The 22,176-nt window shown below is 40.5% G+C and overlaps 1 protein-coding gene across 18 annotated transcripts in view; it reads right to left on the reverse strand.

The window, feature by feature from the left end:
• The window catches only part of adgrb3 (adhesion G protein-coupled receptor B3), an 838,641-nt gene that overhangs the window by 350,593 nt on the left and 465,872 nt on the right, over window positions 1-22,176 (reverse strand). For all 18 annotated transcript variants that reach the window (XM_072558131.1, XM_072558228.1, XM_072558211.1 and 15 more), the window contains 2 exons: window positions 10,401-10,547; window positions 1,811-1,886 (listed from right to left, as the gene is read on the reverse strand). In XM_072558131.1, coding sequence (XP_072414232.1) covers window positions 1,811-1,886; window positions 10,401-10,547 — 223 coding nt within the window. The remainder of the gene's footprint in view (window positions 1-1,810; window positions 1,887-10,400; window positions 10,548-22,176) is intronic.

Genomic DNA, 22,176 nt, shown 5'->3' on the forward strand with positions numbered 1-22,176 from the left:
CTCCCACATGTTGAACTCTACGTGTAGGAAACATGGAGTATGGTTAGTGTACAGGGGACTTCACTGGAAGGGGAATTTCAAATCCATCACTAAGATCAGCATATTAGTACCACTACTGACCAATACAGACAGGTCCTAAAAGATTTATCACTTTTCAACAGAGAAAATCTGACCATCTCCCTTTGACATTAGAGCAGTAGCTTCAGTGAACTTCTCCACCATCAGTATCCTGACAGCACCATTGATTATATACTAAACTCGACTAACCATGTAAAATACAGTGGCTTCAAGAGTAGGTCTATGAATTCTAACAGTGAGTAACTCATCTCATGACTCTCCAAAGATTGTCCACTATCCACGAGGGTCAAAGCCAAGAATGTGATGGAGTACTACCACCTTGCCTGATTGAGTGCAGCTCCTACAATGCTCAAGAAGTTTGACAACATCCAGGACAAAGCAGCCCACTTGACAGGCATCCCATCCACCACCTTCAACATTCACTCCTCCCACTAACAATGCTCAGTAGTAGCAATGTGTACCACCTACAACATGCACAGCAGAAACTCACCAAGACTCCTGTGACAGTCCATTCCAAATCCATGACCTACATCAGTTTGAAGGACAATGACAGCAGATTTATGGAACACCACCATCTGCAAGTTCCCCTCCAGACTTGCCATACCAACTTTAAAACAGTCTTTCAGAGTTTGTTCCTTCAGGGTTGCTGGATGGAAATACAGCAACTCTCTTGTTAACCATATTGCAGGTCTACCTGGACAGCAGGTAGACCTGCATGGACATGGACAGCAACAGTTCAAGAAGGCTGCTCAACATTACTTTCTCAAGGGCAACTGGCAATGGGCAATAAAAGCTGACCCAGCCAGTGTTGCAAAAAGAAACTGCAATAACTAGCCCCCATATCTAAATGCAACTAGTGATTACAAAATCAGTCTAAACAAATTGAATAAAAAGAGGATCTAACTGAAATATATGAATGTGGGAGGCTATGTAAATATTCCTTTACAGCGAAGAGTCCTCCAGCTGTGAAGAATGATTTGTGTTAGACCACATTAAGCCAATCATGGCTTAATGTATATATGGTATCTATATAATGTATATATGTATGATATGGTTTTTCTGTATTTTTCTTTGAGCTCAATCTAACTTCTCATACATTAGCTCTAAGTTATATACAGCTCCTTGATACCATTGTATTTTCCACAGGTTATTCTAGCATTTTCCACAAAGGTTTCAGTGATGAATGAATGGCTAGTCAAAGAGTGACAAATGATGAAAAATGCTCAGACACAAGACAGCTACAAATTAGAATTAAATAGGTCACTGCGGAAAAGCAAAGTCTTGCATTTATATGGCACCAAATTAAACTTGAAAAATGTCTGAAAGCACTTTGCAAAAATAAACTTTTTGAATTGTCATAACTTTTGTAATATCAGCAAACACCTTGTCAAACAGTAGCCAGATGCCACAAACAGCCCAAGATGATTGGGAAGCTAATCCATGTCATTTCTTTACTTGTTGGAACGCAGTGAGAAGTTACCGTGAGAGAATTATCAATTATCATTTCAAGTCATGCCATTTCAAAGTCTGATTCTCAGCATGCAGGTGAAAGAATTACATCAGAGTTCATTTCAAAATTATTTTAAATTTCAAAACTGTTGTCGCTCTTCATTCAGTTACAATTTCCAAAAGGGCAGCTTCTGTCTCCATCAGGTTCTCAAGTCATATAGAAAGCAAGCAAAACAGTAGCCTGTGGAAGTAAGGACCAGGCTAGTGATAGGCACAGTCTTACCTTGGGGAGGGCAATATAAGGCCCAAATTTTTGTAGAATATCGTGCCAAGCACAAAAACTGCAGAATCATCCAATTCTGAAAATAAGAGCAAATTACAAAAATCACTGAATAATCTAAGATAGGAGACTGTTCAGCCCAAATTGCCTGGTACCAGCTCTTTGATGGTACTACCCAGTTTGTCCTAACCACCCTGCCATTCTCCCAAAATGTTGAAAATGTTTTCTCTTCAAGCTATTATTCATTTCATTTTACATCAGTGAGGAGTTATGTATCTTCCAGCCTGTTGCACAGGGAGTTTATTCTGGTGCGGTAGTGATAACCCTAACTAGCTCAGATGCTCTGAGTTCACCTTCCCCTTCAGGGCTTGGGATGGATATGGAAAATGCATGAAAACATGCATGGAAGAACCTGGCCAAACAGCTCAGTTATCAATCTGTAAGCCCTTTCCATGTGTCATGCCTTCAGCAAGAGGCGAGCAACATGCTTTAGGAAAAATCTAGCTATGGAAGCAGACATAAGCACATGCTTTTGTGTGCTACCACATATGACAGGAGAAAAGAAGAACCTGTACCATTGTCAAAATGAATGACAGAGGTCTTGAGAAAATGGCATAACTGCCACAGACAGTTGTGGGGTAAATTAGCTCCCTCCTCAAAAGCGTTTTCTCTCACAAAGCTCAATTTTGCTTCTTTAGAGTGCTACTCACTAATACATAGGATAACATGCACAGAGAAAAATAAATAAATGCTTTTGGGTGTAGGTTTGCTTGCTGAGCCGAAAGGTTCATTTCCAGATGTTTCGTTACATTACTAGGTAACATCTTCAGTGGACCTCATGCGAAACAGTGCTGAAAATTCCTGTTTTCTATTTATATATTTGGGTTTCTTTGGGTTGGTGATGTTATTTCCTGTGGTGAAGTCATTTCCTGTTCCTTTTCTCAGGGGGTGATAGATGGGGTCTAACTCATTGTGTATGTTGATAGAGTTCCAGTTGGAATTCAATGCTTCTAGGAATTCTCAAGCGCGCCTTTGTTTGGCTTGTCCTAGGATGGATGTATGGTTCCAGTCGAAGTGGTGTCCTTCCTCATCCGAATGTGAGGATACTAATGAGAGAGGGTCATGTCTTTTTGTGGCTAGTTGGTGTTCATGTATCCTGGTGACTAGTTTTCTGCCTTTTTGTCCAATGTAATGTTTGTTATAGTCCTTGCACAGTATTTTGTAAATGATGTTAGTTTTGCTCATTGTCTGTATAGGATCTTTCAAGCTCATTAGTGGCTGTTTTAGTGTGATGGTGGGTATTTGGGCTATCATGATGCCAAGGGGTCTGAGTAGTCTGGCAGTCATTTCTGAGATGTCTTTAATGTAGGGGCGAGTGGCTAGGGTTTCTAGACATGTTTGTCTGCTTGTCTGGGTTTGTTGCTGAGAAATTGGCAGACTGTGTTCATTGGGTACCCATTCTTTTTGAATACAGGGTATAGGTGATTTTCCTCTGCTCTGCGTAGTTCCTCCGTGCTGCAGTGCGTGTTGGCTCGATGAAATAATGTTCTGAAACAGCTTCGTTTGTGGGTGTTGGGATGATTGATTCTGTAGTTCAATATTTGGACTGTATGTGCTGTTTTTCTGTAGATGCTGGTTTGAAGTTCCCCATTGGCTGTTCGCTCTACTGTGACATCTAGGAATGACAGTTTGTTGTTATTTTCCTCCTCTTTAGTGAATTTTATGCCAATAAGGGTATTATTGATGGTCTTGAAGGTTTTGTCTAATTTGTTTCATTTAGTGATGACAAACTGCCATTCCTAGATGTCACAGTAGAACAGGCAATAATGTGTATTCAAAAAGAATGGGTACCCAGTGAACACAGTCTGCCAGTTTAACAGTAACAAACCTAAACAAGCAGACAAAACACGTCCAGAAACCCTCGCCACTCTCCCCTACATCAAAGACATTTCGGAATGATTGCCAAACTACTCAGACCCCTTGGCATCATGGTAGCCCACAAACCCACTAACACACTAAAACAGCAGCTAATGAACTTGAAAGACCCTATACTGACAATGAGCAAATCTAACGTCATTTACAAGATACCGTGCAAGGACAATTACATTGGGCAAACAGGCAGAAAACTAGCCACCAGGATACATGAACACCAACTAGCTACAAAAGGACATGACCCTCTCTCACTAGTATCCTCACATATGGATGAGGAAGGACACCACTTCAACTGGGACAATACATCCATCCTAGGACAAGCCAAACAAAGACACGCACGAGAATTCTGAGAAAAATGGCATTCCAACCAGAACTCTATCAACAAACAAATCGAGTTAGACCCCATCCACCACCCCCTGAGAAAAGCAACAGGAAATGACATCACCACAGGAAATACCATCACCGACCCAAAGAAACCTAAACATATAAATAGAAAACAGGAATTTACAGCACTTCTTTGCATGAGGTCCAATGAAGATGTTACCTAGTAAGGTAACGAAACGTCTGGAAATGAACCTTTCAGCTCTGCGAGCAAACCTACATCCAAAACCTCAATCTGAGCTACAAATCTTCTCAAAACTCATGAAAATAAATGCTTGTTAGTATAGAACTTAAACATTGTTAAAAGGAGATGAGAAGTTAAAGCTTTTTGTCTTGCACTTATCAGAACTAAGACATGAGAAACAAACTCAAAAAAAGAGACATTAGCTTAAACAAAATGAGAGATGTATGTTGATTATTTGGACCATCATCACCTGGAGATGCAGGTAGAACATTTAACTGTCAATCTTCATCGTAAGACAGGTCGGTGGATTCTGATTGGTCAGGGTAACATCATGGGAATGAAACAATGTTTAGCTGTGTCCATGACTTTTTTTTAATAATGTGGAGGCGCTGGTATTGGACTGGAGTGGACAAAGTCAGAAGTCATATGACACCAGGTTATAGTCCAAAGGGTTTATTTGAAATCACAAACCTTTGGAGTGCTGCTCCTTAATCAGGTGAGCTGTTTGATTATAACCTGGTGTTGTGTGACTTTTGACTGTTTTGTTTTAAAAATGTGAATGTACGAATATATTTTGCGTACATAAAACCAGTCCCAAGTATTTTGGTATGTAGTTCCTAGCACACACAAATGATTACAGATTGTTTCAAGTGTACACCTTGAGGGTCAGATGGCTGGTCTATGATGCAGATTAATGCCAACAACGTGGGATCAATTCCTATACTGGCTGAAATCATCATGTAGAGTCATAGAAGCGTAGACATAGAAAAGGGTCTTTGGCCAATTATGTGTGCACCAACAATAACTAACATTAAAAGCATGCTTATCTCAATATCCTGCACTTATCCCATATCTTTGAATGATATTTCAAGTGCTCATCGAAATATTGTTTTAAAAGTTGTAAAGTTTCCAGCCTCCACTAGCTTCTCAGGCAGTGCATTCCAGATTCCCACTACCGTCTTTAGTGAAAACGTTTTCTTTCAAATCTCTTCTGAATCTCCTGCCTGTTACAAGAAAACCATGTCCCCTTGTGATTGACCACTCAACCAAGAGAAACAGCTGCTCCCTACTCACTTTATCCATACCTCTCATAATCTTGTACACCTCAATCATGTCCCCAACACCCCACGCCCCAGTCTTTTCTACTTTAAAGAAAATAATCCAAGCCTATCTAGTCTTTTCGCATAGTTCAATTGCTCCATCCCAGGCAGCATCCTGGTGAACCTCCTCTGTACCCTAAATGAAGATCCCACCTTCACCACATTACCCCTCACCTGAGGTTTGGTGACCCTCCCTCAGGTTAAACTCACCACCAGTTATCTCTCTAATGAGGTAACAGCCTTAAGGTTTTTGGGACCATGGTGACTTGACATATGTTTTAGCACAATCCAGATTATTGAATAAATAATTTGAATAGCAGAATCACATCTAATTGTGGACATACTTAATTGAGTCTTGCCAACATGAGTTGAGCAAGAGCAGACTGCTGGCAGCCATGAATGAAGATCAGGAGGTGTTCTGTGATGGTCCACCAGTCATTGGGACATATGGCATATAGACTTGACATCACACTATCTGTGTCATTACATCCTTTATAATAGACTCAAACATTTACTCAATAACAGACCTTAACCTAATTTGTCTATAGTTACCTTTCTTTTGTCTTCTTCCTTTTTTAAATAAAGGTGTTACATTGGAAGTTTGCCAAACCTTTGGAACTTTTTCAGAATCTAAAGATTCTTGGAAGATTACGACCAATGCACCATTAAGTCTGTAACTGTTTTCTTCAGTATCCTAGAATACATCCCATCAAAATGGGGAAATATTGGTCCCATTGGCTTCCCAAGCACCTTTTCTCTAATGATGATTGTTGTGTTTATTTCCTCTCTCATCTTAGTCTCTTGATTGTTTAGTATTTTTGAAATGTTAGGAGTGTCTGCTTCTGTGAAGACTGGTGTAAAGTATTTATTTAACTCTTCTGCCATTTCCTGGTACCGATTATTATTTGCCCAACCTCATTCTCTAAGACGTCTACCTTCACTTTAGCCCTCTCTTTCTTTTTATATATTTAAAGAGGCTCTTGCTGTCCATTTTGATATTACTTGCACCTTTACACTCACATTTATTTTTCTTCTTATATTATTTTGCTTTTTTTGTTTTAACTTCCTCAATCCTCAGGCTAATCATTAGTCTGTCACATTGCATGTCTTCTCTTTCAATTTGATGCTATCCTTAACTCCCTGATTAATCATAGTCACTTCTTCCCTTTCATAGAGTCCTGACTGTCCATGATCTATTTTCTTAAATATCTGTCATTTTTCCTCAACTTCTGCAAAACTCCTGCCCCAGTCTATTACAACTAGTTCTCCCCATGTCTGCGTGGGTTTCCTCTGGGTGCTCCGGTTTCCTCCCACAGTCCAAAGTTGTGCAGGTTAGGTGAATTGGCCATGCTAAATTGCCCGTAGTGTTAGGTTAGGGGTATGGGTGGGTTGCGCTTCGGTGGGTCGGTGTGGACTTGTTGGGCCAAAGGGCCTGTTTCCACACTATAATGTAATCTAGTTCAGCCCTTATTCCTTTGCAATTACCCTATTTAAGTTTAGTGCAATTGTTTCTGACCCAAGTTCCTCTCACTTAAAGTTAAATTCTACCATGTTATTGTCCCCGTTTTCAAGGAGATCGTTTACTCGGAGATAATTTGTTCAAAGTTACACATCACCAGATCCAAATAGGCAGAACTCTGGATTCACAACACATTTTTCTCAGAAACTGTCCTGAATACACTTAACGAATTATTCCTCATGGCTACCTCTGTCAATCTCACCCTTTCAATCTCTGTGAAAATTAAAGTCACCTATGGTTAAAGTACTGTCTTTGCTATATGCCCTCATTATCTCCTGATTTATTCTCTGTACCACTATATTACTACTGTTAGGGACCTTAGACTATTCTGACCAGCATCTTCTTTCCTGTGTTATTTTGTACCTTCACTCAGATGGGTTCTGCACCTTTTGTTCCAAGTTCATTTCTTGCTTTCATATTTATTTTATTAGTACGAATAATGTTAATCCATCACCCTTTCCTTCTTGCTTATTGCTTCAAACAAACTTGAATATTTAGTCTCAGTTTTGATCTCCTTGTAATTGTCTCAATGTAATTGATGTAAGATCATACCGATTAACCACTATGTTGGCAATTGATTAGTTTATTTTGTTCTGATCACTACATGCATTCAAGAGATAATAGATTTTCCACTTTTGCCATTTCTTTTTCTTTTGACTCTACGTACTGGTGTTTCTCTATGTATGTAAACTCTATTCCTACCCGTCTCATTCTAGGCATCGTTATCCAAATGATTGCCCTATATTGCTGTAATTCCTCTTACTTTGTAAGCCTGCATTTCCCTTCTGCCAAACAGTTCCATTCCCTTTAATTAGTTAAAAACCCTCTCAACAGCCCTAGTTATCTGACGCACCTGGACACTGATCCCAACATGGTTCAAGTGAGGCTCATCCCACCAGAACAGCTCCTTTCTTCCCCCAGAACAGGTGCCACTGCCCTACAAACTGAAATTCATTCCACGCATACCAACATTTAACTCATTGACTTTAGTTACCTTATGCCAGTGGCTCAGGTAATAATCCAGAGAGGCAGAGAATCATACAGTGTAGAAGAGCCCCTTCAACTCATTGAAGTTGTACCACCAAAAATACACTACTGTTTACTTTGTCCCACTTTCCCACACTAGGTCCACAGCCTTGAACGTTATGATAATTTCAAGAGCTCATGCAAATACCTCTTAACGGTTGTGAGGTTTCCAGCCTCAGTTGCCCTCCCAGGCAGTGTATTCCAGACCCCCATCACCCTCTGGATGAGAAAGCTTTTCCTCAAATCTCCTCGAAACCTCCTGTCTTCACTTTGAAATAATCCTCCTTGTTAGAATTCCTTTTGCTGAAGGGAACAGCTGCTTTCTATTCAACCTGTCCATGCCCACCTTAACTTACTCCCACCTACACCCACCTCCCACCAAACTTCTACCCACAGAGTTCTGTGCTTATAGCCTAACCAATCAGCACTCTCTTCTAATTTTGAATTAAGTGGTGTATCTTGTTTGGAGTCTGTTTCTTATGGCCTCGTCTGACGTGTTATAAGGTGAAAAGCTTCAACTTCTAGTCTTATTGTAGCAATGCGAAAGAGCTGTTTACAGATTTCATCTGGTGATGCAGGTAAGAATATGTTTTTCGGGATAGTCTTCATAGTTTAAATGCTCCAACACAGGTTATTATCTTGGAGCTTCTGCTTTTTAATGTAGCTCCTAAGCTTTCAGCAAAACCTACTGTCCAGTCCTTTCAATGTCATTTGTACGAAAGTGGTTAATGACAATTAGATCCCTCCCCTCCCTCTCCAAGTTATTCTCTAGGCCCAAGAAGAAATCATTAACCCTCGCATTCAGGGTTATAGAATCTATAGTTTGGAAGAAATCCATTTGACCCATTGAGTCCCGCTGAACAGCATCCCACCTAGAGCTGTGAGGCAGCAGTGCTAACCAATTAAGCCACCGTGCCACTCATTGTCAGGTAATATGACCTTTCAACCATCTGCTTAAGGCTGCAGAAAGCAGTATACAGAGGAACCTCAATTATCCAAAGGACGCGGGTGGGGAGTATTTCACTCGATTAATCGAATTCTAGATAATCAAATGCCGGATAACATAGTTTAGCTGAGCATTAGGATCTTGCGATCTCGCTGGATAATCCGAAATTCAGATAATTGAGGTTCCTCTGTATTCCCCCCTAATTACACAGTCCCTTGCCACAACTACATTTTTATTTCTTCCCCCCCATTTGAATGGCTCCCTGTACTAAGGTGCTGTGATTACTCAGTTCTCACTCTCGTCCACACAGCTCATAACTATTTGACAATTGTAGCAGTTCAGAGTCCTCAATTCAAATCTTCTGGGCTTTCATACCTGCCTCACCTGCAGTCAAACCTTCCTGTCCCAGAACACTTACCAGTTTTGAATTACCTCGTCTGAGGGGTGTGAGGACCCTCTGGATCATAATGTTCATGTAACAGTCCTCTTCCTTGATGTGGTGCAAAGTCTGCAGCTCAGACTCCAGTTCTGCAACTCGGATCCAAAGTTCCTCGAGCTGCAAACACTTATTACAGATGTGTTCACTCCAAATCCAGTAGCTTCCACATGCTGCAGTAGCAACACATCATCTATCCTGTCATCACTATGGAGTGATATTTTCTATTTTAAAAATCATCAGTATTAACTTTTTACATAACAAGCTATTGTTTTAAGGGAGAAAAATGTGCCTAAAGACCCTACTAATACTTTAAATAGTAGAAATATTTACCAGTCCCACTCACCAATCAGGATCTTTCCATGCACACTCATCATATTGTGGTTTGAGACGTTGCTCCACCATTGGTTTCACTACAGGCCAACCTCTTGATCCACATTTTTTATGGTCTCCCACTCATGTCTTGCTCTGACGCATTTACTTCTTTCAGTAAACCTTAGGATAAACACCTCTGACTCTCTTTGCACTGATTTTCTACTTGCAAGTTCACTGATTCAGCCTTTGTCTCACTCTGTTAAAGTCTCCTTCAAACTAACCAGCACCTTCCTACTCATAAGTATATGAGGGGTAGTAGGCTGGTGTTCTTTCTGACTGTGCCCAAACAGACTCATAGTATTATCCATTGTGAATATGCTAGAATCTATATGAATAAATGCATAGGAACCTGGGTTATGGAGGCAAAAATAATTTGTATAAATATTGATACTTTTTTATAAAACAAGGGGTCATGGTGACAACCAAATTCTGCTGTACCCCTCAGCAATGCTAACCAATTAGAATTTATCTGTCTGGTCTAAGAATGAAGATTGACATTTAACTGTCTTGCCCATATCTCCAAGCCAATGGTAGCCCAACCAATCAGCACTCTCTTCTAATTTTGTATTAAATGGTGTATCTTGTTTGGAGTCTGTTTCTTATGGCTTCGTCTGATGTGTTATAAGATGAAAAGCTTCAACTTCTAGTCTCATTGTAGCAATGTGAAAGAATCATAGCTGTTTACAGACTTCACCTGGTGATGCAGGTATGAATATGTTTTTTGGGATAGTAATTTTGTCTTCAGAGTTCCTTGCCCAGTCAACCATTCCCTTTCTTCCTTTCATCGGGAAGTTGATATCAGTCAGAACGGATGCTGCAGGCAGTTTGTGAATGCTGGCCACTAATAAGAAAGCACAAATAAAATTGACTTGTGAAAAACTGAAATCAAGCTCATAAATGCAATCTTGAACCAGATTAACAGAAATTATTTACTTTGTCTCAACATGTTTTTCTGTTACTTTTGAATATTAATCTGCTGATTATGAAATAATTACTTATATTGTCATTGGCCAACTAAGCATGTGATGGGATGCCATATTATGAGCAGCCATTACTGCCCTGCCTTCAGTTGTCTTAGTCCTAAAACATTTGATTGGGTGGATAAGATGCAAGGGACCTTCAGGGGCTATGGTAGTTTCCTTTCGCTGTTCTAGAAGCTTCAGATTTGAGACCTATTGACCTATTGGCCTATAAAGTAGTTCAAATGAGCTCTGAGTGTAGGTGCAGATGTGTTTTGTGTTCAGCTGCCCTGCAGAAGTCAATGGCAAATCACTGCCCATCCTTGTGGATCAATCCAATGAAAGTTTATGGTATCACTAAGGGAAGTGTGGAGAAGAGAAACTGTTTGCAGGGTCAGTAACAAGATGACAGGTTTAAAGTAACTAGCTTACCAATTCCAACTACCCTGCAACTGATTTCTTTAATTTGTTTTTTGTATTCTATCTCTGGTTCAGTGATTACTTAATTGCCTGAAGCTTTAACTAAAGTGGGTGAGATTCCCTGGTATCTGCAATCTTGAAATATTCCTGAGTTTCTCTGATTCACAAAGCAAGTCCTATACTTACTTCAAATCTGCACATGTACACATTTTAATTTGCAGCTCTTTAATTACAGGGAAATTAAGCATTCTTCAAATTTTCATTGAGGAAATCTTCATGGCTCCTGATAATCTATGTATTGACTCGTAAAGCCTATAGGAGCTGGTATTGCTGAATTTGGTCATCATGGGTGATGTGATACCCCAGTTAGAATATTTGAACTTGCATAAAGTGAGGTAAACTGGGAATTTTTTTTACCAAAGAATTAATCAATTGGACAAGTCTTTGTAACTGGGTCAGGTGTGGGGAAGGCCCTAGAGAATACACATCTGCATAGTTCCTGAAAACTCCAGTCACTTGGTCAGTTGAGAACTGCCACAATAATAAATTAGCTATATAAATAGTAAAAACATGGTCAAACAAGATGTAGAGCTGAATCGAGACTAAAGAGGGAATTTACAAATGGAAGCTGGAGGCTTGTCCAAGGTGCTAAACGAAAACTTTGCATCTATCTTTATTAAGCAAGCTAATACCGTGCAGGTCATGCTGAAAGATGAGGTGGTTCAGGCACTTAAAGAGTTTAAAATTTATAAGGATAAGGTACTTTTGAATTTATCATTACTTCAGCAATGGAAGAGACACATTCGAGGGTGAAGAAGGAAATGAGTCTGAAAATTGCAGCTAAAGTTTCTGTTATTCCTTCAATTCAAATTGGAGGCAAGTAGGAAAGACCATAAGACCATAAAAAATAAGAGTGGAAGTAAAGCCATTCAGCCCATTGAGTCCAGTCAGCTATTCAATCATGACTGATGGACATTTCAATACCACTTACCTGCAATCTCCCCATATCCCTTAATTCCTCACGAGATTAAGAATTTATGAATCTCTGCATTGAAGAAATTCAACATCCTGGCCTCCATTGTGCTTCATGGCAATGAATTCCATAGGCCCACCACACTCTAGCTGAAGAAATGTCTCCTAATTTCCATTCAAATTGACCCCCTTTAATTCTAAGGCTGTGCCCACATGTTCTAGTATCCCCATCTTTTGGAAACAATTTCCCAGTGTCCACCCTTTCTACCTTAGTCAGTTTGTCTTAGATCTCCCCTCAACCTTCTAGACTCTAATGAATACAATCCCAGGATCCTCAGCCGCACATCGTACCTTAGGCCTACCTTTCCAGGGATCATCTGGTGAGTCTCCGCTGGACACAATCCAGTGCCAATATGTCCTTCCTGAGGTGTGGGTCCCAAAACTGGACAGAGTATTCCAAATGGGGCCTAACCCGGGCTTTATAAAGTCCCTGTAGTACGTCGCTGCTTTTACATTCCAACCCTCTTGAGATAAATGACAACATTACATTTGCTTTGTTAACCACTGACTCAACCTGCAAGTCAACCTTAAGAGATTCCTTTGTACATTGGCTTTATGAATTTTCTCACTGTTTAGAAAATAGAACCATGCCTGTTTTCTTTTTTACAAAGTGCAAGACCTCGCATTTGCTCACATTGAATTCCATCAGCCATTTCTTGCATCACTCTCCAAAACTACATAAATCTTTCTGCAGCCTTCCCACCTCCTCAGCACTACCTGCCTGTCCACCTAACTTCGTATCATCGGCAAACTTTGCCAGAATGCCCCCTGTCCCTTCATCCAGGTCATTAATATATAAAGTGAACAGCTGCAGCCCCAGCACTGAACAATGCAGGACACCATTTGTCACTAGCTGCCATTCTGAAAAAGAACCCTTTATCCCAACTCTCTACTTTCTGTCAGACATCCAATCCTCAATCCATGCCAATAGCTCACCTATTACAACCAATGCCTCTGCTATTTCTTCAGCCACCTCCCTCAGAACTCGAGGACCAGGACATTAATCAATTTTTAGACCTTTTTAGCTTTTCAATTACTTTCTCAGCAAATGCAAATATATACTCTTGCCAAAAAAGGAAGTAATGATAAGCCCAACGATGACAAGCCAATCAGTTCAATCTTTGTTAAATTTTAGAATCTCGAGAAATGATAATGCAGGACAAAATTATTAATTGCAGGCTTAATAAGAAAGCAATAATTTAAGGAGCAAATAATGTTTAGCTTTCTTTGATGAATTTGAGGAAGAAACAGGATTGATGAAAATACTTATGTTGATGTGATGTACGTGGACATTCGAAGGAGTTTGATAAAGTGCCACCCAAGAAACTCCTGAGCAAAGATAGAGTTCAAGAAATAAAAAGAACAGTAGCAATAAGGATACAAAATTATATGAGAAATAGGATTTTTTGAAGAAATAGATAGTGGCAAATGATTGTTTGTTATGTGGATGAAGGTTTGTAGTAGAGTACCCCAGGGGTCTGAGTTAGGACCTTTGTGATATATATGCATGAATTGCAACTTAGTATACATAAGATGGACGCAATTTTACAATTTTCACATATTACAAAACTTGGAATTTTATGAACAGGGAAGAGGAGGATCATGTTGAATTTCTAAGAATCTAGACAGCATGGTGAAAAAGGTAGGCTCATAGTGATAAATAACATTTAACGCAGAGAACTGTGCAGTATTATTTTTGTAGTGATTATTGCTTCAGAGTCAACATAAAATAAAAGATATGTTTCTAAATGACATATAGGAGTGGAGGAACCTGGGTGTGCATGTGTATAAATGATTCAAGATGACAGGACAGGTGGATGGTGCATTCGTAACAGTCTTGATTCTGTAAATAAGAGCATGGAGTGCAGGAACAAGAAAGTTTGTTAATGCTGTCTAAAGCACTTGTTTGGCTTCAACTACAGTGTTGTCTAGTTCTAAACACCACACTTTAGGAAGAATGTCAAGTTATTACAGAACAGATTGATTAGGGTTCCAGAAATGAGAACTTCCAGTTATGTGGAATGATTGCAAAGCTGTGAGTCTCTTCCTTAGAGAAGAAAAACTTCAGAGGAGATTTTGACAGACTTGATTAAATCGTGAGCAGTCTTGATACAGTAGGAAGTGCAAAATACAAGCCACTGCAAGATAAAAGAATTGGAAAGCTGAGGGCACAGATCTAATGTAATTGAAGAAGAGGCAAAGAATAAAGAGCAATACAGCACAGGGGCAAGGCCTTTGGCTCTCCAAGCCTGCGCTGACACATTTTGCCATTCCGTATTAAAACTATCTTCACTTACAGGATCCGTATCCCTTTATTCCCATCCTATTCATGTTCGTCCAGGTGCTTCCTGATAATGGTGACACGAGGAAGTCTCTTTCATGCAGCAAGCAATGCCTGATTATGGTGGAGGCAGGGTCAATTAAAAAAAATTCCAGGATAAGGGCACCACTGGCTAGGCTCACATTTATTGTCCAGAAGGCAGTTAAGAGTCAACCACATTACTGTGGGTCTGGAATCACATGTAGGCCAGACCCGGTAAGGATGGCCGTTTCCTTCCCTAAAGGACAACAATGAACCAGACAGGTTTTTCCCAACAATTGACAATGGACTCGGAGTCATCATTAGACTCTTATTTGCAGATTTTTATTGCATTCAGATTCCACTATTTGCCACAGCGAGATTCAAACCTGGGTCTCACAACCTTACCTGGGTCTCTGGATGAACAGTTCTGGTATAATACAATTAGGCTGTCACCTCCCTTTTGAAGGAACATGGAATTATTACTAAATAGGGGAATGATCAGGGCTACTGAGAAATGGTATGGCAATGGTCATAGTAGCATTTCCATTTCAAATAAATACATTTTTACCAGAAGATTTGTTCTTGATCAGCTAAGAGCAGGCCTATGTGACTAATAGGCTTTGTTGAGGAGGGTGAGCAGCAACAAGGTAAGAGTGAAGCAAGAGCTTTTTCCCCTAAGTCTGCTAGTTGTTGAAGGGGCAGAGATGGTAGTCAGTGGAGTGGCATGCCCCCCCTGTCAGATGTGGGAGATGAGGATGCAGTCAAGTGTCCCTGGTGAATATGTCGCAAGAAGTATCTGGCTGCAGCTCCTCTTGGATCACGTGGATTGGTTGGAGCTGCAGTTGGAAGTACAAAGAAGCATATGGAAGCAGAGTGCAAGATTAGCCTCAGGGAAGTGGTCACACTGCACATACAGCCAGGTAGATAGGTGACCACCAGAAGAGGCAGGTACTCTGAGGTGTAAATTGCAGCAGTAGTCAGATCTTTGGTACAGGTTATGGCAAAGTCTAAGAAAGCAATTGTGATCTGGGACTCTCTAGTTGGGGGCACAGATAAGTATTTCTGTGGCCGTGAGATTCCAGGATGGTGTTACTGCCTTGGTGCCAGAATCAAGGATGCCCTGGAGTGGTTGCAGGGACTTGTCAAAGAGCAGTGGCAGTTGTATGCATTGATGCTAATGACATAGGCCAGCATTTAATTGCCAAAGAGCAGTTGACAAAGTATAGGGAGTTTAGGAATAAAAGGGAAACTAGAGGACAAAAAGGGGGCATGAGATTGCTTCAGCAGATAAGGTAAAGGAGAATATAAAAAGATTCTACAAGTAATTTAGGGGTAGAACAGTAAAAGCAGGAGGAGAATAGGACCCCTTAAAAATCAATGAGGGCATCTATGTGTAGAACCACAGGACATGGGTGAGATTTAAAAAAAAACATGTCAGTATTTGCTGTGGAGAAAGACATGGAAACTAGGGACCTTGGGGAAATAAATATTCATGTCTTGAAAGGAGGCAACATTACAGAAGAGATGGTGTTGAAGGTCTTAAGAAATGTAACGATAGATAAATTCTTAGGACATGAGTTGTATCCCAGAGCATTGTGGGAAGCTAGGAAAGAAAATGCAGGGTCCCCAGCAGAGATAATTATACCATTGAGAGCCATGGATGAGGTGCACAAAGACTGAAGCATGGCTGATGTGGCATTATTTCAGAAATATGGTAAGGAAACGCCAAGAATCTATAGTCCGGTGTGCCTAACATCAGTGATGGGTGAATTGTTGGAGAGGATTCTGAGACATAGGATTTAAGTGCATGTGGAAAGGCAAGGACTATGGGGCGGAGAGTGAATATGGCTTTGTGCATGGGAAATAGTGACTCATCAACTCAGCTATTTTGGAAAAGTGACCAAGAAGATAGATGAAAGCAGAATGGTAGATGTCATCTACATAAACTTTAGCAAGGCCTCTGACAAGACTCGCATGTTAGATGAGTCAGTAAGGTTCAATCATGTGGGATCCAAGGACAGCTAGCCGATTGGATGCAAAATTTGTTTCACAGAAATAGATAGAGGATGGTGGGAGAGGGTTATTGTTCAGAGCGAAGGCCTGTGACCAGCAGTGTGCCACAAGGATCAGCACTGCGTCCACTGTTGTTCATTATTTACACAAAGTATTTGGATGAGAATAAAAGAGGCATGCTGAGAATATTTGTGGAGGACTGCAAAATTGGTGTTATAGTGGACAGTGAAGAAGGTTATCTAAGAGGACAACGGGATCTTGATCAACTGGGCCAGTGGACTGAGGAATGGCAGACGGAGTTTAATTTAGATAAATGAGAGGTGTTGCATTTGGTAAAATAAACCAGGGCAGGACATCCACAGTTTATGTTAGGGCCCTGGTGAATAATGTCAAACTGACAGATTAAGGTGTGCAGGTACATAGTTCGTTGAAAGTGTTGTCACAGATAGACAGGCTGGTGAAGAAGGCATTTGGCACACTTGTCTTCATGGGCCAGAGCACTGAGTACAGGAATTGCAACATTATGTTACAATTGTACATGATACTTGTAAGGCATGTTTGGAATATAGCTTACAGTTCTGGTTGCCTTGCTAATAGGAAGTATGTTATTAAACTGCAAAGAGTGGGGGGAAAATTACAAGGATATTACTGAGACTGTAGGCTTTGAGTTATAAGGAGCTGCTGGATAGATTGGGACTTTTTTTCCCTCTGGAGCAGAGGAGGCTGAAGGATGACCTTAAAGGTTTATAAAATCATGAACAGCATTGATAAGGTGACTGGACAAAACCCTTTCCCCAGGGTAAAGTAACAAATTAAAAGGCATAGGTTTAAGGTGAGAGGGGAAAGATTTAAAAGGGATCTGAGGGGCAAATTGTTTTTCACAGATGGTGGTACGTATTTGGAATGAGCTGCCAGAGGAAGTGTTGAGGCGAGTACAATTACAACATATAAAAGACAGATACATGGATTGAAAAGTTTTAGAGAGATATTGAACAAATGCAGGCAGATTGGACCAGCTCACTTTAGGAAACCTGGTGAGCAATGATAAATTGTGTCAGAGGGTCTGTTTCTATGCTATATGACTCTGTGTATGAACTGAACTTGAACAGGTAAGTTTGAAACATAGCTGATAAATGACCTGGGAGCTGATGCTTTCCTGATTCTGGCTGGCTGAAATGTGTTTCTGACATGAGCTTAGGAAATTCCTTTTGTGCATCTTCCAAAATGACTGGGGCGACTCCAGCAGTATGAGTCATTGTGCACACGCCATATACTATGTTAGACACTTGGCTACAACTGGGGCCTCAAGAGCAGAGAATGCAGTCACAAGTTCTTTCTCCTCCAATACTGTGCCTTGCAGCATCTGGCCCTGCTTGTCTCACTGTCACTTCCTACAGACGAGACTGCTTCACTGTCTTCTGTTGCTGGGGAACATAGAAAGTTTGGCTGAAACCTGAGGGGAAGTAACTTTTGTGTGCCTACTCAGATTGAGTCCACCTTCTTCATGAAGCCCAGTTCTGGACATAAAAACCTGGCAGTGATGCTTCCACTGCTGAAATGTGATTTGTCTGAGCTCAACCACTTCACCCTGGAACTGCAGATTGACCTGGTTTTCAACAGCACGCACCTTAAATCATTCCACTGCACTTCTCCTACTGCATGTGCTAGACTGGCTGGACTGGAGAGTACATAAAATAACATTTAAAAAGACAAATTTTCATATTTGTGTTAATTTAACCTTGCAAAGCGTAATTTATATATGACATATTACTGTGACGTTTTATTGTTTTTATTATCACCTGGCTCACATTAACTTTGAATTGTAATCTGGGAGAATTGGCCCATGAAGCCTGAGGGGTGAAATGTACACAATATAATGTGGAAATTCAAGAATAATTACTTTAAACTGTGGAGGGTAGGCCAAAGCAAATACAGGTTTAATCTCAAAGGCAACTTTAAGACTGACAGTGGGGGCTGTTTCCTTCTCAGAAAGTATCAACACTGGGAATGGGCCCATGGGCAGGCTGGTGGAGGTGAAAAGCACAAATAGGGAAGAAGCAACCATTTGAGCAGTGGCGCAAGTATAAGATTGTCCTGTATGTTTGAATTAAAATGGACTGAGTGGTGCTCCAGATTTCTAAGCATTCTGATTCCAAGCCTGTGATTAAAAGGTTAAATCATACCTAGGTACACCAGGTGCAGAGCTGGCTATTGTTCAGAAGAAAGGAAGTTGAATCAATCAAGTCTGTACAAACAGATCTTACAAATCATAGAATCTCCACAATGTGGAAATAGGCCATTCAGCCCAATGAATCCACACTGACCCTCCACAGAGCATCTCACCCAGTCCCATCCCCCTAGCCTATTCCTGTGACCCTGCATTAACCACGGTTAATGCACCTAACCTACATACCACTGAACACCATGATCAATTTAGCATGGCCAATTCACCCAACTTGCACATCTTTGGGCAATGAGAAGAAACCGAAGCACCCGACAGAAATGTATGCAGACACAGGGAGAATGTGGGAACTCCACACAGGTAGTTGCCCGAGGTTAGAATGTAAGTTGCATTAATTGTGCAGCTGATATGAGTTTGGTTCTTAATCTGACTGGGTCCTGAGCTGTGTCTAGCTCAATTGAATTAAGTGTCAGTCATCACATATCGCTTTGTCCACACAATACTACACAATACTGATGAATATGTCCTTTTTAAGTATGAATTCAGATTAAATCAATTAGTTATGTTTAGATATAGTTTTAGAGATCTTGATTCTGATCAAAGGTTCTTGAGGTTGGGTCATTAGGTTTATTCAAAGATGAGACAAGTTTTTAATTAGTCAGGAAATCAAGAGTTATGGGAAAAATATAGCAGTGGTTCTGAGGATTAGTAACAAAACCATAAATTGCTGGTAAAACTCAGCAGGTCTAGCAGCATCTGCAGAGAGAAATCAGAGTTAACATTTCAGGTCCAGAGACCATTCCTTAGAACATTATTGCAAAACAAAAACCAGATCAGCCATGATCTTATTGATTGGCAGAGCAGATTCAGTGGGCTGAATGACTAGTTCTGCTTCTATGTCTTATGGACTTGAAATACAATACTGGGTGTTGGGTAATGGAATCTGCTGTATATTAGTTGGGATGCAATACTTTGAAATATCCACAGCAGCTTACAATGCAGACATAACTTTGCAGTGTGTTTTTACCATTGGGCCCTTATGCTGGCCTGTGGCTGGTTTGTACTCTTAATAGATTTATATGCCATGAATATTCATTCGTGTAAAACATAGGCTAATCACATCCGATTTTTGAAATAATCAGTAATACGTGAATGCATTGATGCTTTGTTAATGGTTGGTCAAATCTAGTATGCTCAGTCAATCATATGTATGTGTTAACTCTACAATACTCAAGAGGAACTGACAACTTGGATGGAGACTCAAGGTTAGATAGATGAGTCAGCAGTGAGCTGGGGCTTTGTTGACTGGGGTCAAAGGCATGGCGGAGTGAAGTGGGGAGGGCCTTGTGTCATGCCTGGGATGGGGAGCGACTACAACAGTCAAAGTAGGAAAAAGAGGGGCCTATTTGGCAGTACGCTTATGCCTCTCTCAGGGTGTTAGCTGACAGAATCCTTACAGATCACTGGATTTCAATTACTCACTTAGAGGTTACCTCCGAGGATAATGGGACCTTGATCAGATGAAGGTTAATTAAATAAATGTGACGTGCTCCATTTTGGAAAGGGAAATCAGACAGGTTGATAAGGTCCTGGGGAGTGTTGCTGTACAAAGACACTTGGGAGTGCAGGTTCATAGTTCTTTGAAGTAGAGTTTCAAGTAGACAGGATAGGAAAGGAGGCATTTGGTATGCTTGCTTTTATTGAGTAAAGGAGTTGGGAGGTCATATTATGGCTGCACAGGACATTGGTTGGGCCACTTTTGGAATACTGCATACAATTCTGTTCTCCTTGCTATAGGAATGAGATTGTGAAACTTGAAAGGGTTCAGAAAAGATTTACAAGGACATTGCTAGGGTTGGAGGGTTTGAACTATAGGAATAGACTGGGGCTATTTTCCATGAAGAGTCAGAGACTGAGGGGTTACCGTTATAGTGGTTTATAAAATCATGAGGGATATGGATAGGTTGAATAGCCAAGGTTTTTCCCAGGGGTGGGTAAGTCCAGAACCAAGTGGCATAGGTTTAAGGTTAGAGGGGAAAGATTTAACAGGAACCTAAAGGGCAGCTTTTTCATGTAGAGGGTGGTGCATGCATGGAATGAGCTACCAGAGGAAGTGGTGGAGGCTAGTACAACTAAGTCTGTTCTGATATAATGCGATAATTCCATTCTCCTGCAATCTCTCATTGTAAGAAAATCATGCAATAACTGTACCATTTAAACTAATGGGGCAGGAACTGTGTTATAATCAATGCAGATAAGGAAAGCTTGTGTTCTACAAATAACGGTCTAAATTCTACGATCACGTTAAAGCCAATTTGCATTGAAGAAGCACACATTATAGCAGAACAGACTGTATAACATTTAAAAAGACATCTGGATGGGTATATGAATAGGAACAGTTTAGAGGGATATGGACCAAATGTTGGTTAGTAGAGGTAGATTAATTGTGGATCTCTGGTGGACAAGAAACAGCTGCACCGAAGGGTCTGTTTTCAGGCTGTACAGCTCTGTGACTCTATATCTTCTGCAATATTGTCCATAATTCCTCTGTAACCATCAATGAGTGACGATCATGTAGTGTATCAGGGCTTTGAGTTTCCTGGCTAAGCTAATCTCGGATAATGCTCAGATGAATAAAGTAAGATGATTACAAGTGAAATGTAATTTTGGAAAAGACCAGTCCCAACTTGGTTCTCAATAAGTCTTGTATAGATGGCAATGGAATTAGGCAGGAACATTTTGATAATGATGCAGAACCTCCCTGTTTGTCCTGCTGGCTGTTCAGTTGCACACCACCTTACTGCTACATCTTTTTAGCTCATGGTGAGTTTCACCACTCACCAGCTGCCCTGCCACAGAATCAATGGGATTCTGGGAAACAGGATAAAGCAAGATGGCAGAAGTGGCGCACACTTCTGTTTATGCCATCAGCATATGACTGTCAAAGTTGTATCCTCTGTTTCTCTTCCCACAGATGCTTCACAAGTCTGGAAATATTTCCATTGCTTTTTTATTAATTTCAAGAGATAGTGGACTGGCAGCCTCGTGCAAGTCCTGAGAGCCTTAGATGACAGAATCACGAAATACAATGGTTTTAATTTATTTCTACACTTCATAAAATGAATGTGGATGGAATCATCTGAATGCAGTGCTTTTCTGAACAGTGAAACCATTAATGGGTTGGGAGCCCAATTTCCCATAGGGGCGATGGCAGCTCCACTTATCAAAACAATCCCTGTGAAACTGGAAGCTATATGTAAACTTCAATCATGCTAAACAGTTTCTTAAAAAAAAATGTCCTGGTATGTGAATTAAACCACAATAAAATCAGTGGGAATTTTTAGATTGTTTCTTTGAACGGATTGCTTGTATTTTCATGTAATCTGTTATAGCTCTGTCATTATTTTAAAATGAACTCTATCTTGCAGAACTCCATTGCTGTTAGGGAGCACGGATTCTATTTATTGAAGAATGACTGCACCCCAATCCACCTCTCTTCATTGAGGACACTTCCAGGTACCTCTTAAAAATACTAGACAGGGCGAAGGGAGGGAAGAGGGCA

The sequence above is a fragment of the Chiloscyllium punctatum genome, chromosome 3 (assembly GCF_047496795.1).
Source record: "Chiloscyllium punctatum isolate Juve2018m chromosome 3, sChiPun1.3, whole genome shotgun sequence".
NCBI classification, from domain to species: Eukaryota; Metazoa; Chordata; class Chondrichthyes; order Orectolobiformes; family Hemiscylliidae; genus Chiloscyllium; species Chiloscyllium punctatum.